This window comes from Protopterus annectens, chromosome 14.part0, assembly GCF_019279795.1.
Source record: "Protopterus annectens isolate FY-2018-M chromosome 14.part0, PAN1.0, whole genome shotgun sequence".
NCBI lineage: Eukaryota > Metazoa > Chordata > Ceratodontiformes > Protopteridae > Protopterus > Protopterus annectens.
Genome location: NC_056748.1, coordinates 489,338,701 through 489,351,060, shown reverse-complemented (window position 1 = coordinate 489,351,060; position 12,360 = coordinate 489,338,701). Strand labels below are relative to the sequence as shown.

Below are 12,360 nucleotides of genomic sequence, written 5' to 3'. Positions count from 1 at the left end.
CTCACAATGGTGTATTCAATGACTAGAATGTTGTATTCTCTGATGGCCTGCCTTATGGGCTTAGAGGTAGAGGCTCAACAAGATGTCGCTATATGTGTTGATGCAGGTGCTGTTTTGAAAGAGTGCATTCTGGGTTGCTGAGGGTCTTTTTTATGTGTACTCCATCTAGGAGGTGTTTGGAGTTCAGGAAGGTTATATTTAAGTGCCTTAGCAGACATGGGTCTATGTGTCCATTTGAATTGTGTGTGATGGGTGCAGTATGTGTATTACTGGCAACCTTACTGACATTAGGAGTGCTTTTATGTGAGAACTTTGCCTTCAGTGACATTGTCTAACTATATCTCTAACCTACCATATCAGTATGCTTGAGAATTAATTGGTTGTCAGTAAACATGAGGCAATTTCAACATTGCCCCAGGATGCCCATATCCACTAAGCTGGTAATGGAGATAGAGGGAAAGTTCCTGTCTATGGCAACAGACCCTATTTTATTGATTAGCCAATTGCAGTGAGCATATAAAGTAATGTCAGCAGTATCCAGTTTGCAGCTCGGGGAGCAGTGCTTGTCATTGCAGACTAGCTTAGTCCTATGTGCACCTAGGTATTGGTGAAATTTCAGTGGTGTTTTTACAGTAAAGATGTCAGCTCAATGTGTCTGTGGCTATACAGGGCACTGCCAAACACCTGAAGGGAAACAAACAAGTAGACCCTGGTGATTTACAGATAAAGTATTTACGCAGATATTATGAAGTTAGAGGCAAACCAAGCAGTACTTACTAAAAAGAAAGAATTAGCTTGTCAGGGAATGATGAAAAGGGGAGGCACCTGAATGGTTACTGCCTGACTACTGCTAGTGTTGGTCTTATCCCAGCTTCACTTTGCTGGGACACAATGATCCTTTGCTTCTTCACTAACTAGAAACAAAACAATAGCACCAATTCCAAGATGAGAAGGAGGCCACAGCCTGTTTTCTGATCCACAGTCTTGTCCCAGATTATGTAAGGGCCTGCAGGCTTGTTGTAGCCTTTTCCAGGTAGATACCTTGAATATCAACCAGACCAATCAGGAAGATCAAGCACAGACACTCACTTCCCAACCAGAAAGGGTCAGGAATCTATGCGCTCTGCTCCTTCTCTCACCAGGAGCAAAATATAAGCAAAAATTTAAAAACTGGCACCTTTGAAGTAGTTATTAGGCTTTCTGGTGATCAGCAATCCCCAGGAAATAATGTTCCTATGCACCTTCTCTCACTAAGAGCAAAACAAAAACACTAATCCCAAGATGACTACTGAGAGTCAGAATGTAGGCTTTCCAGTAATTGCTAGTCTTGGAGAGTAGATGTTACAGATTTTAAAAGCAAGATAGAAAAGGGTATTAATATCCTAAGAGCCACAGTGTGCACTAAGCAGTCAGATATAAAAGAGGGAGTAACATTACCTTTAGCTGTCTAAGTGAAGTACCACTGAATTTAAAAGAGCAAGCTAGATTGGAAGGGGTGGGCATTTTGTATTCTTGTTATATGGAATACAGTGAGATGGCCAATAAATTTAAATAGTTGAAGGAGAGTGATTTCACAAAATAATAATTTTGTGCTTACTCACAATAGCCAATCAAAGAGGAGAAGGAAGGAGATATGTGGTCAAATTATCATAAGGGGCAGGCAACTAGAAAGACAGTTGAGTTTAAAAACACAACAGCACCAGGATGAGAGGGTGGGGAAAACATTAATTTCTGTGTGACTCAAAACAGACACAGCTCTGGTCTCTTTCCTAGTTTAAATATGCAATTAGAAGCAGAATACAAGTAAAACACAGTGTAAAGAAAATGAATCACAATATACAAAAAAGAAGAAGGCAATAAAGCCACACAAAATGCAAGAAAGCAAAAACAGGCTAACCTTTCCCTCACAGCAAGTTGTGGGAGAGTCTGGGTCAGCTTTTGTAGAAAAGCCTTGGAATGTTTTATTTTACCCCTTATATAGAAGATATAGTTCCTAGATCCATCATCAGTTCACAGGAAATTAACCTTAATTGACCTGTTCTAATTTCTGTTTGACTCACAAGAGACACAGCTGTGGTCTCTTTCCTACTTTAAATGTGCAATTAAAAGCAGAATACAAGTAAAACACAGTGTAAAAAAAACTGAATCACAATATAAAACACAGAAGGTGGCAATAAAGCAACACAAAATTCAAAAAAGCAAAAACAGGCTAACATTTCCCTCACAGCAAGCTGTGGCAAATTCTGGGTGAGCTTTTCTAGTAAAGCCAAAATTGATGTAGTTTCCAGGGTTGGGAATAGAACCCACAGCCTTCTCATCATCTACCAACAAAGACAAGTAGACTACCCTTTGAGCCACTGACACTGCAATAAATTATTTGAATGTATACATATGACTGCAGCTGCCTGCTGTCAGATTAGAACCCCTAAACATCTAGTTACAGAAGCCAGAGAACACAGTACTTAACATTACTGCCACAGCACAAGTTTTTTTTAAGATTCAAACCTGCAACCACAATCTACATCTAAACTCTAACCTTAAAAACTACCTGCCTACCTAATAAATCTTAATTTTATCCCTTCAAACCAACAATCTAAATCTCTGGAATCCCTAACATTGTTAGGTACCTGTGAGACATTACATAATCTGTCCCTTCACATGCATTTTGAGGTTCAGTCCCTAGAATATGTTCAGAAAATGAAGAGCCCCTTTTTCTTTTGCCAGAAACTGCCATACATGAAGGATCAAGAGCCTGCACTAAACCCTGAGCTAAGCCAAATAAATTATTCCTGTCCAGTATCACTGAGACAGAAGAGGACATATGTTTAACTTTTTGTTTCGTTTTGATAGGAATTTCTGAAGAAACAGTCCATGAACGGCCAACAATAACATCCCTAGGATGGGCACAGCTTTCTGGCTAAGCAGAAAGGCATTCCCTGCCCCCTTCTCTCCCAGGCCTGACAAGAATGTCTATCCTTGTCTTGTAAAACATACCAACAGCCACAGAGAATGGGTCTAGCCCCTGGTCCAAGGTGGTAGTAGGGAATACATCAGTGGGACTCATGGAAAAAGTTGAGTGATCCGAGGAACCAGCTTTATCACAGCTGAGTCACCCATCTGTGGCTATGGCTTTTTATCAGTCTGCTGTGGTGGCAAAGGCTGCTTAACAGTCTTTTTTCTTTTTAGGGCTAGAAGAAGGCAAAACCAAGGTACCTGTAGGCTGTTCCATGGTTAAGTTGAAAAAGGTGCCTGATTCCTGGAGAAGTCTGGCAGCAATAGAAGGTAAATCATATAAGCTGAAAAAAGGTACTTTTTCCCCTGAGAAAACACAGTAAAATGCATTTTAAACATTTACTCCTACTCCAAAAAGTATTACAACACCATTTCCCCACAAAAATAGTTGGTAGGGTTCGAGTCTCACAAGGGATAATTGGCTAGGCTTAAAATGGCTCACAAGGGCAGTTAGCCTAGTACTAACCTATGATGGTAAATAAGTTTAACGACTTTTTTTTACCACAAAAGAAAAAAAAGTAATGTTCCCATTTAAAATTGAACACATTTCATACGACTGTCAACAAAGCACTTTTTATAACTTAAATATTTATGTTTTAGAAAGCATAACTTTTCTTTTACAAAAAATAAAGTGAAAAGTTCTTCCATGAAAAGAACTTATCTGCCCAACAATGGAATAGCATTAGATGACCATTGATCCTCGAAAGTCCATAAAAGATCACTCTCTTTGGCATCAGGAAAGTTCTGAAGGGCTTAGCTCCCAAACCTGGCTTTTAGTCAGCTCATCTCAAAATGACTAATGTTTTGGGCATATGGAAGGTACCCTGAAGCATTGGAAGCTGGATGGCTGTTATATCCTTTGCAGGATGTAACTCATATACCTTAATCTACCACAGCAGTGATCAATATGTAGACCTTAAGTCAGATTTTAGTTAGAGAATGCAAAAAGCAGTTAAATAACCACACTAAAAGATAAACAGAAAGCTATAACGATGTTATGAAAATGAATATGTTCTGCATTTGCGTTCAAATTGTGCTGTAATATAAATTCCATGATTCTTCATAATCTAATGAGGACTGATTTCCATATAGTTTAACCTCCGTGCACACATATAAATAAAGCATTTTTAGTATGTGTTCCTCTTACATGTCACTCTCTCTGATTTTGCACCCATTCTCTGAACACAGTTGTGGCTTTATTTGAAAACTTACATTGTTTATCTTTGTAAATATATAACATAATTTATTAAACTATTTGAGCTGTTCCAGCAAGCTCTTTCAATTTACATTCTCATTCTTAGACAAGTAGGCAGCAAAGATAATAATGTTAGGAAATCTGTCACACACAGCTGAGAAAGCAAATGAGTGAGGACTGGCCTGCAATTAAAGCATTCGGTGCCTTTACAAAATCAAGTAATTTGACTATTGGCTACTGCTAAAATAAATAAGCAAGTAAGTAAATAAATAAATAAAAAAAAAACAAATAACCACAATTATTTGTTTGGGGGCCTACAGCCAAAATTAGGTCTAGTGATACTCAGATAAAACACTAATTCAATGCACTGTCATGCATCTCAGATAAACCACTAAGTCAGTGCATAGTCATTCATCTTAAGGTTACTGGAAAAAGAAAACTGAAAAGAAAATACAAAACAGTTTCACATTATGGGATCTCAGAGTACATTGTTGGGAGAAGAATCTTTAACTGAAAAGCAAGATGTCGCCACAATGGTTGCCTCTATCATTCCAGTCTGCAAAAGAACAAGATACAAGCCTACTAGTGTCCTGGCGTAATGCATGAAAAATGTCACTGCATAGAAGTTCAATTTGGGACTAAATCATATTTTATATTATTTTAATGCTCCTCAGTTGTCCTTTAAAGATATTAATACTGGGGCAAAATGTGATGAAGCAGGAGCACTTTTTCTCAATGAAGGGCCAGAATTTCAGATGACTGTGAATGAATGGGGATTCAGGTTGCAATTTCTACTTGTAGATCAGAGGGGTTAAAATGAATTGCAAGCTTCATCATATTTTGAGACATACTGAGATCAACTTGGAGGATGGCATGGCCATTTCAAAAGACATTAATACAGACAAAACTAGAACAAAACCCAAAGTACTGCACAAGGAGTTTCAACTATGAGATGAACTATGGCACTATATATGTTGTCAAAAGTTTGTAGACCAGGGATAGCCTGACCTTAGAAGCTGATACAGGTATGTGTCAACACCCTTACCTATAGTATATGTACAATTGACATATGTTTTGCTCTTAAACTTTGAAAGGAAAGTTCCTACGAACACTGTAATAATTCCCAGTTTCTACATTTACCTTACACTGCTAACAAGATCCCTCATTCAGAGAATATGAAAATAGTTTTATAGAGGCTGGACAAACTCCAGAGGTCTTAGCATGGAACAGTAAATCCACTGATCCATCCACCCACAACCCCTTTTCCCATTTTTACACATGAGGTCATAGTGTCACTTCAACAGAGACAATCATCTAGGGCCAAGATTTACACCATCAGGTGGCTAGCCCTGGCACAGTAGTTCTTCCACACCATACACTTGCATGCACATTCAAACCTATGGCCAATGTTAGAGTGTCCACTCCACATAGTTCATAGGTTCATAGGTTCATACTAGGCTATCTGCCTGAGGGCATTTACAAGCCTAGCCCATAGTTTTGTGGCTTACGTCACCCCTTTAGTTTGGAGAAACTATGCCCATTATTTTGCTGTGCCTCTGTCGAGCAGTGACACTGAGGTAATCCCTGGGGTATATCTGCGATCTCCCATCCATTGGTCAAGATTCCTCTTGAACAAGGCCAGCGAGGTGCTCTGCCTCACATATACCGGGATTTTTTTCCACAGCATAGGGAGTCTCTGGGTGATGAATCTATCCCTCCAGCACGTCCTATTAATAACCGTGTCGAGGTTTAAGTCTCCCGCCCTTGTGGCTCTGAGGGATCTAGATTTTTTGAGGTGAAGCATGTTCATCAAATCTGGGTTTGACATGGCCTTGTATGTCAGGCACAGGTCACCACTGAGCAAGTGGTAAGCAACTGAATAGAGCTGGAGTTCTTTCAGTCGGGCAGCATAAGACAGATTTTTGAGACCCTTTATCCTTTTGGTGAGGAATTTTTGTGGCCTCTCCAGCTGCTGCAAGTGTCGGGTCAGATACATTCCGAATGGGACATTGTACTCAATCATTGGTCTGATGAGTGATGAGTATAGGGAGACTATGACCTCCCTTGATCTAGATGTGAATCCCTTCATGATAAGGTGGGCAATGTAGAAGGTCTTCCTAACTACTTTAGCAATATGAGTGTCGAATGAAAGGCTACTGTCAACCTGGGTCCCCAAGTCCCTGATAACTTCTTCTGTGCTCAGTGGATTGCCACCTATATGGTAGCTAGGGGTAACCTTGTTTTTCCCGAAGGGTATGACTATGCATTTCTTGGCATTTATCTTTAGGCCATGGCTCTGGCACCAGTAATCCGTTTCTGTGAGACCCTTCTGAAGGATATCTGTGTCAGATGTGTTTTCGACTATGGCGCCCAGTTTGCAGTCATCTGCAAACTTTGTCAGCCATAACCCTCCTGTGTTTGCTTGTACTTCAGAAAAGTAGATGCCAAACAAGAGTGGGCACAGGACTGAGCCCTGTGGGACACCACTTGTGACAGGCTTTGAGTCTGACATGGCGCCAGCAACTCTGACCCTGTGGGTTCTGTCACTCAGCCAGTTTGCAACCCATCTTGTGATGTATGGGTTTACATTTAAGCTGATGAGTTTTCAATGATACCCGAGTGGGGTATTGTATCAAGGCCTTCGCCAGGTCGAGGTAGGCTGTATGGACTGCCTTTCCTCATCAATGGCCTTGGTGACTGTTTGAAAAAGTCAACCAAGTTTAAAAGGCATGATCTGCCTTTGACAAAGCCAAACTGGGTTGGATCCAAAGTCTGCAAATTCCCTATGTCTTTATGAGGTCCATTATGATCCTCTCCATGGCTTTGCAGATAAGGCTTGTCAAGCTAATGGGACGGTAATTTCCAGGGTCGGTGGAGGCACCGCCTTTGTGAAGTGGGACCACAGTGGCTGCGCAACTCCCCCTGGTGCAGTATCCGGAGGTGAGACTAAGATTAAACAGCTATCCTTACTGCGGGTTTAATTCCTCGTTGAGTTCGTGGAGCACACAGCCAGGGACACCATCAGGTCCCATGGATGCTGTGTTTTTTGCCTTGGAGAGAGCAGTTCTCACCTGAGCATTAGAGATGTTTGGGGGGCTACAATCATTTGCTATAGATATCTCTCCTTTTGGGGGGGGGGGGGAGAAGTTTGCACTGAACCTGTCAGCCAGTATGTTGGCAATGTCTGTAGGATCAGTAATCTTCACATCATTTTGAACTAATTCTGAGCATATCTGGGAGTTTCCTCCCAGACATGCAGACATACTGCATGTCTTTGGAATGTGGGAGGAAACCAGAGTACCCAGAGGAAATCCATGTGAACACAAGGAGGACATGAAGGGTCTGCACAGAAGGCACCCCAGATGAGAATTGAACCGGGGACCTCTTACTGTGAGGTGACAATTCTATCCATCAGACCACTGTGTCACCCCAACCACTGTAAGTCAATAATTGCAAAAAAGAAGGATAAACTGTAGGGGTGGTGGATTATGACTATTAACATGATCAGCAGATGACAGTGGGATCTGGATGACCACATATGAAGAAGACCATCTGCTTCCCAATAGATAAAAATTAAGGAGAATAAAATCTGTTACCTTTCCTCATTTTTGTGAGACTTGTTAGTGAATATTAGACGGCTCTGACTTAAACTGTAATAATATTTATTCCTTTAAATAATCATTTTGAGCCAATGTTGTCTTCAGAAATATAAGCATAGGGTGTTTTTCATCATAGTTCTGAGATGTTTTAAAAGAAATAGATGAAAATAGCTGTCTCCAACCTCAAAAGACATATTCAGGTACTTTATAGCCTTCTGATTACTTACAGGTTCTTTATGTCTGTAGCTCCACGAAATGCCTTCCTTGGGATGGCTTGAATCAGGTTCTCACTCAAGTCTCTGTACGGACAGAAGAAAAGACAAATGAGTTAATAATTATTATTTATAGTTTGTCTTTTGCTGTCTATCTGTATCTATGTTTTATTACCAATTCTCTTATTTATTAGGAATAAACTGATAAAAATAAATATTTATCTTGCAGAAGACTGTAATTGCATATCTTCAGTATGCACGTTCTGGGCCTGATGTTCACAGTTAACTTACATTGTTTATAGCAGCTGCTTTCATTGCTTTTCTTGCATGTGGATATCTAAATCTACTCTCGCACCTTCCAGCTTATGAAACTAACAAAATGTACATCATGCCACTCACAATTACCAGAGCACTGCATTGCATGACTATTCTGTCACAGACAAACAATAAATTGTCTGCCATGCATTTCTAAACAGCTTAATCTCAAAGCAAAAACAACAAAAAAAAAAAACCTAATGAGCATCGTGTTTTTCCTGATCTGTTTATACCCGATTTTAAAAGCTTTTCAGATTTTTTGCCTACAGCACATAGGACTGAGCATGTAAGAGTCTCTAACTGTGCAATCAGGTAATCTAAAATACAGGGAAACAGGAACAAATATTTTGCCTTTGTTAATTTACATAGTGTTGATGAACTAGGCACAAACAGAATGAGACAAACAAAAATTTCCTCATCAAATCAAGTGAAAATGAGAAACTTTACTTGCGTGATACTATTGCTGATATGGAAAGATGACCTAGTGACCAGCAAAACTTGTAAAATAAGATAATGTCTTGATAATTACTGGCTACATAAACCACATTAGAGACACATAAGAGTCTACAAAGCTCAACACCTCAGACCACACCATATGGAAACTAGCTAGCAAAATATGTACTTAATATACCATAGATCACACAGACACACAGACAGACAGACACACACACAGACACACACACACGTGGGAATGACAAGTAAAGCCCCAATGGCACGCCCTAACTTTGTATGCCAACCTGAAGATCACAGCACTTTAAGATTCACTATATAAAGTTAAGGGAAACAGAAGCACATGTAAAACTTCCTCCATGGTTTCTATGCAATATTGCACTGATATTCCACAAACTACAAGTTCTGCAAGTCAAATCTGATGAAATGGCATTCAGGCAAACGTTTTTCAGAAGACCAAATTTAACCCTTCTCACATAATGCAGTAGAAAGTTTTCCTAAACAAATGTTATCCTGTACTACAGGATAAACGATTCAAAGGTGAAAACATAAAATAAATAGCGATTTGTAACTACAAGATACAACAGAACCTTCCAATGGAAAGTTGGAGAAGGGGTACTACCAACCTTTAGAAGAAATGCAATAAGCAAAGTCGCTGCTAAAAACACACTTTTACTAATACTCTGACCCAATAAAATTGGAACATATAAAAATCAATGCAGCTTGTTGCTACTGTCTCACACTTTGTTGAAACTTTTACAAAAATTCTTAAATAGCCTAGCTCCTCTAAAAAAAAAAACAAAACAAAATCTTTATATGGACTGCATTAAAATGAATAAGCAAAATTACTACACAAACCTCTAATACAGACACTAAAAAATCCAAGACGTTTTTGTTCAGCACCAAATAAACTAATACATCCTTACCAAACACCAGCCCCTCTCTTTCTACTTATAACACCATTGGCTCAATAACATCTCAATTCAGCTCCTGCTTTATACAGACAACACTATCTATTTTTACATTTATTTTACTTCCTTCTGGTATCTACCTCTACTATTCTACTATAAGAACACTCCTGCTGAAGCTAAAACCAACCTCTTTAGCTGCTGACCAACTTTCAACAGTTTCACTTCAGAATCTCGAATTACTGAAAACTCGAATTTCATATTGTTGAGACCATATAATCGAGTTTTCAGAAACTCAAAATCCCGAAGTGAAATAAAAAAAAAAAAAATACCCAAAGACATTGTTTCTCCAGGGGGACAAGCCCCCCAGCACCCTCCCTACTTAAATATGCCATCTCCGTGATTGCACTATAGCAAGGAGAGGGGAAATCTCATGTTCTGCGCTTTTGCATATAGTGCGGAATGGCAGATTTCCCTTTTCCCCACTGTAGCGAGATCTCGGAGTTGGTATATTTAAGTAGGGGGTGTGTGGGGGGTGCAGGTGGTGTTGCCCCTCCTGCAGAAACAATGTCTTTGGGTATTTTTTTTTTTATTTCACTTCGGGATTTCGAGTTTCTGAAAACTCGATCATATGGTCTCGACCATATGAAGTTCAAGTTTTCAGTAATTCGAGATTCTGAAGTGAAACCCTTTCAACAGATTACATAAAGCAGCAGCTGATGCCATGGCTTTCTTTGTGTCCATATTGATAAACTGATCCATATCTGAGAGATATGTTCCATCCTTCTGCAAGAAATCATATAAAATACCACCCCACAAAGGTGGCAACAGACTTTTCCAGTAATAAACCTATTACCACCATTACCCCCCTGTCTAAAATACTAGAACAATGCATCCACTCACAATGTGTGCAGTAATGCAGTACATTCATAACCTTTCTCCAAAACCCAGCCTGGTTTCAGACCTTACCATAGTACTACCACTGCTCTCCTCAGCTTTATCAACATCGTAAACTGACATAATGGCAACCTACTGCCTTCGCTATTCTTAGATTTATCAACAGCATTTGACACTGTATCCCATCAACATCTTCTTAATGACCTTTCCCTCGGCCTCTCCCAGCCCTCTCACTCATGCTTGCAGAGCTATTTGACTGACAGGTAGCAGTCAGATAGAAACAAAATCTTTTCTCCTTCCTGCCAGTCACTGATGGCTTTCCACAAGGATCAATGTTAGGTCTCTTCTTACTCAACATTTTTATAAACAAACTTCAATCAGCCAGCATGACTCAACCTTTATATGTGCAGCCCCATTTCTGCTACCACTTCAGGACATCACCCAAGATTTTTTGCTGCTATTGAAACTTGGCTAAAATATGCAGATCTACTTTTAAATCTGAAAAAAATAAAATGTATGCTCTTCACATCTAAACAATAAACAAAACCAAAATGAAAGACAATCTTTCATAATTACCTCATCAAACAACACAAAAACTGAAAGTGTAAACCAGAAAAAACTTCTGGGTGCCCTAATTGACAATAACCTCAAATTTGACCAAGGCATATTGCAAGCTATTAAAACATACAACAGAAACTCACCCCCACACTATAGAACACTGCCTGGCAGATCATACACAAGACAAATACTAGCATTTAATTTCATTCTTTTATTCCTGCCATAGTCTTAACCTATTTTTACATCCTAAATGCTACATTTCATCTAAATGAAAAACTTGTTACAATAAAATAGCCAAATTTGTTGCCAGCCTTACATATAGGACTCATCACCGTAGAGCCTGAAAACAACTAAATAGGTTTGAGTTACCCAACTATTTAACATACTCACAACTTGTTACTGCACACAGTCTGATACATGTACCAGGAAAGTGTCCAGCACTAAAACGATACCCTGCAGCACTACTCTCCAGGTAGAGACATTTGCTCAACTAATACGCTCTTAGTAATCACAATAAAGCCTTAATAACTCAGTGGATGACTCATAGTAAAACAACACCTAATGCCTCTCAACCTCTTAGAGCAAGAAATCTGGACAAAGGCACAAATAATGGGTTGACAAAGGGCCCAGAATAGGGACAATTTTTAAATATTGCTCTTATAAACTTAGAAAGTTGATAGAATAACAGGTTTTGCATTAACATGAATTTTCTGAAGGATGTGAAGTCTGAAACTCAAATGTGTGACTATTTTCCAACCTCAGTCCTAAATTATTTGCCTGTGATTTGCCAGAAAACCACAATTTTATGACAAACAGACCAAAAATATGATACAAAAATCTGGACAGTTGAGAGGTATGCATCCAAACCACACATGATCTAAATCACACATTTTTCTAAGGTAAAAGCCAATACCAAAGGGCTCTGGCTGACTAAGTTTGCTGATGACAGCAAGCTAGGAGCAGTCATTGAATCTACAAATGGCTTTGCCATCCTGCAGGTTATATACCTGTGTCAGGTAAATAACTGGTAATAAAATTGTGGCCAAAAGCTGCATTATTGTATACTTTGAGAAGTCATCCACATAAAGGAACTACCACATTAACAATTTGCCCCTAAGAGTTGACCCAGTTGATATTTGGATTTGGAAACTTATGTGGACAAAAACCTAACCTTTAACCAACATCTATCCATTTTGTTGTAATAAAATTCTTCT

At 39.2% G+C, this 12,360-nt stretch overlaps 1 protein-coding gene across 2 annotated transcripts in view; it reads right to left on the bottom strand.

Moving 5' to 3' along the window:
- The window catches only part of SLIT1 (slit guidance ligand 1), a 3,022,655-nt gene that overhangs the window by 1,428,356 nt on the left and 1,581,939 nt on the right, over window positions 1–12,360 (bottom strand). For both annotated transcript variants that reach the window (XM_044056244.1, XM_044056245.1), the window contains exon 5: window positions 8,034–8,105. In XM_044056244.1, the coding sequence (XP_043912179.1) occupies window positions 8,034–8,105 (72 nt within the window). The remainder of the gene's footprint in view (window positions 1–8,033; window positions 8,106–12,360) is intronic.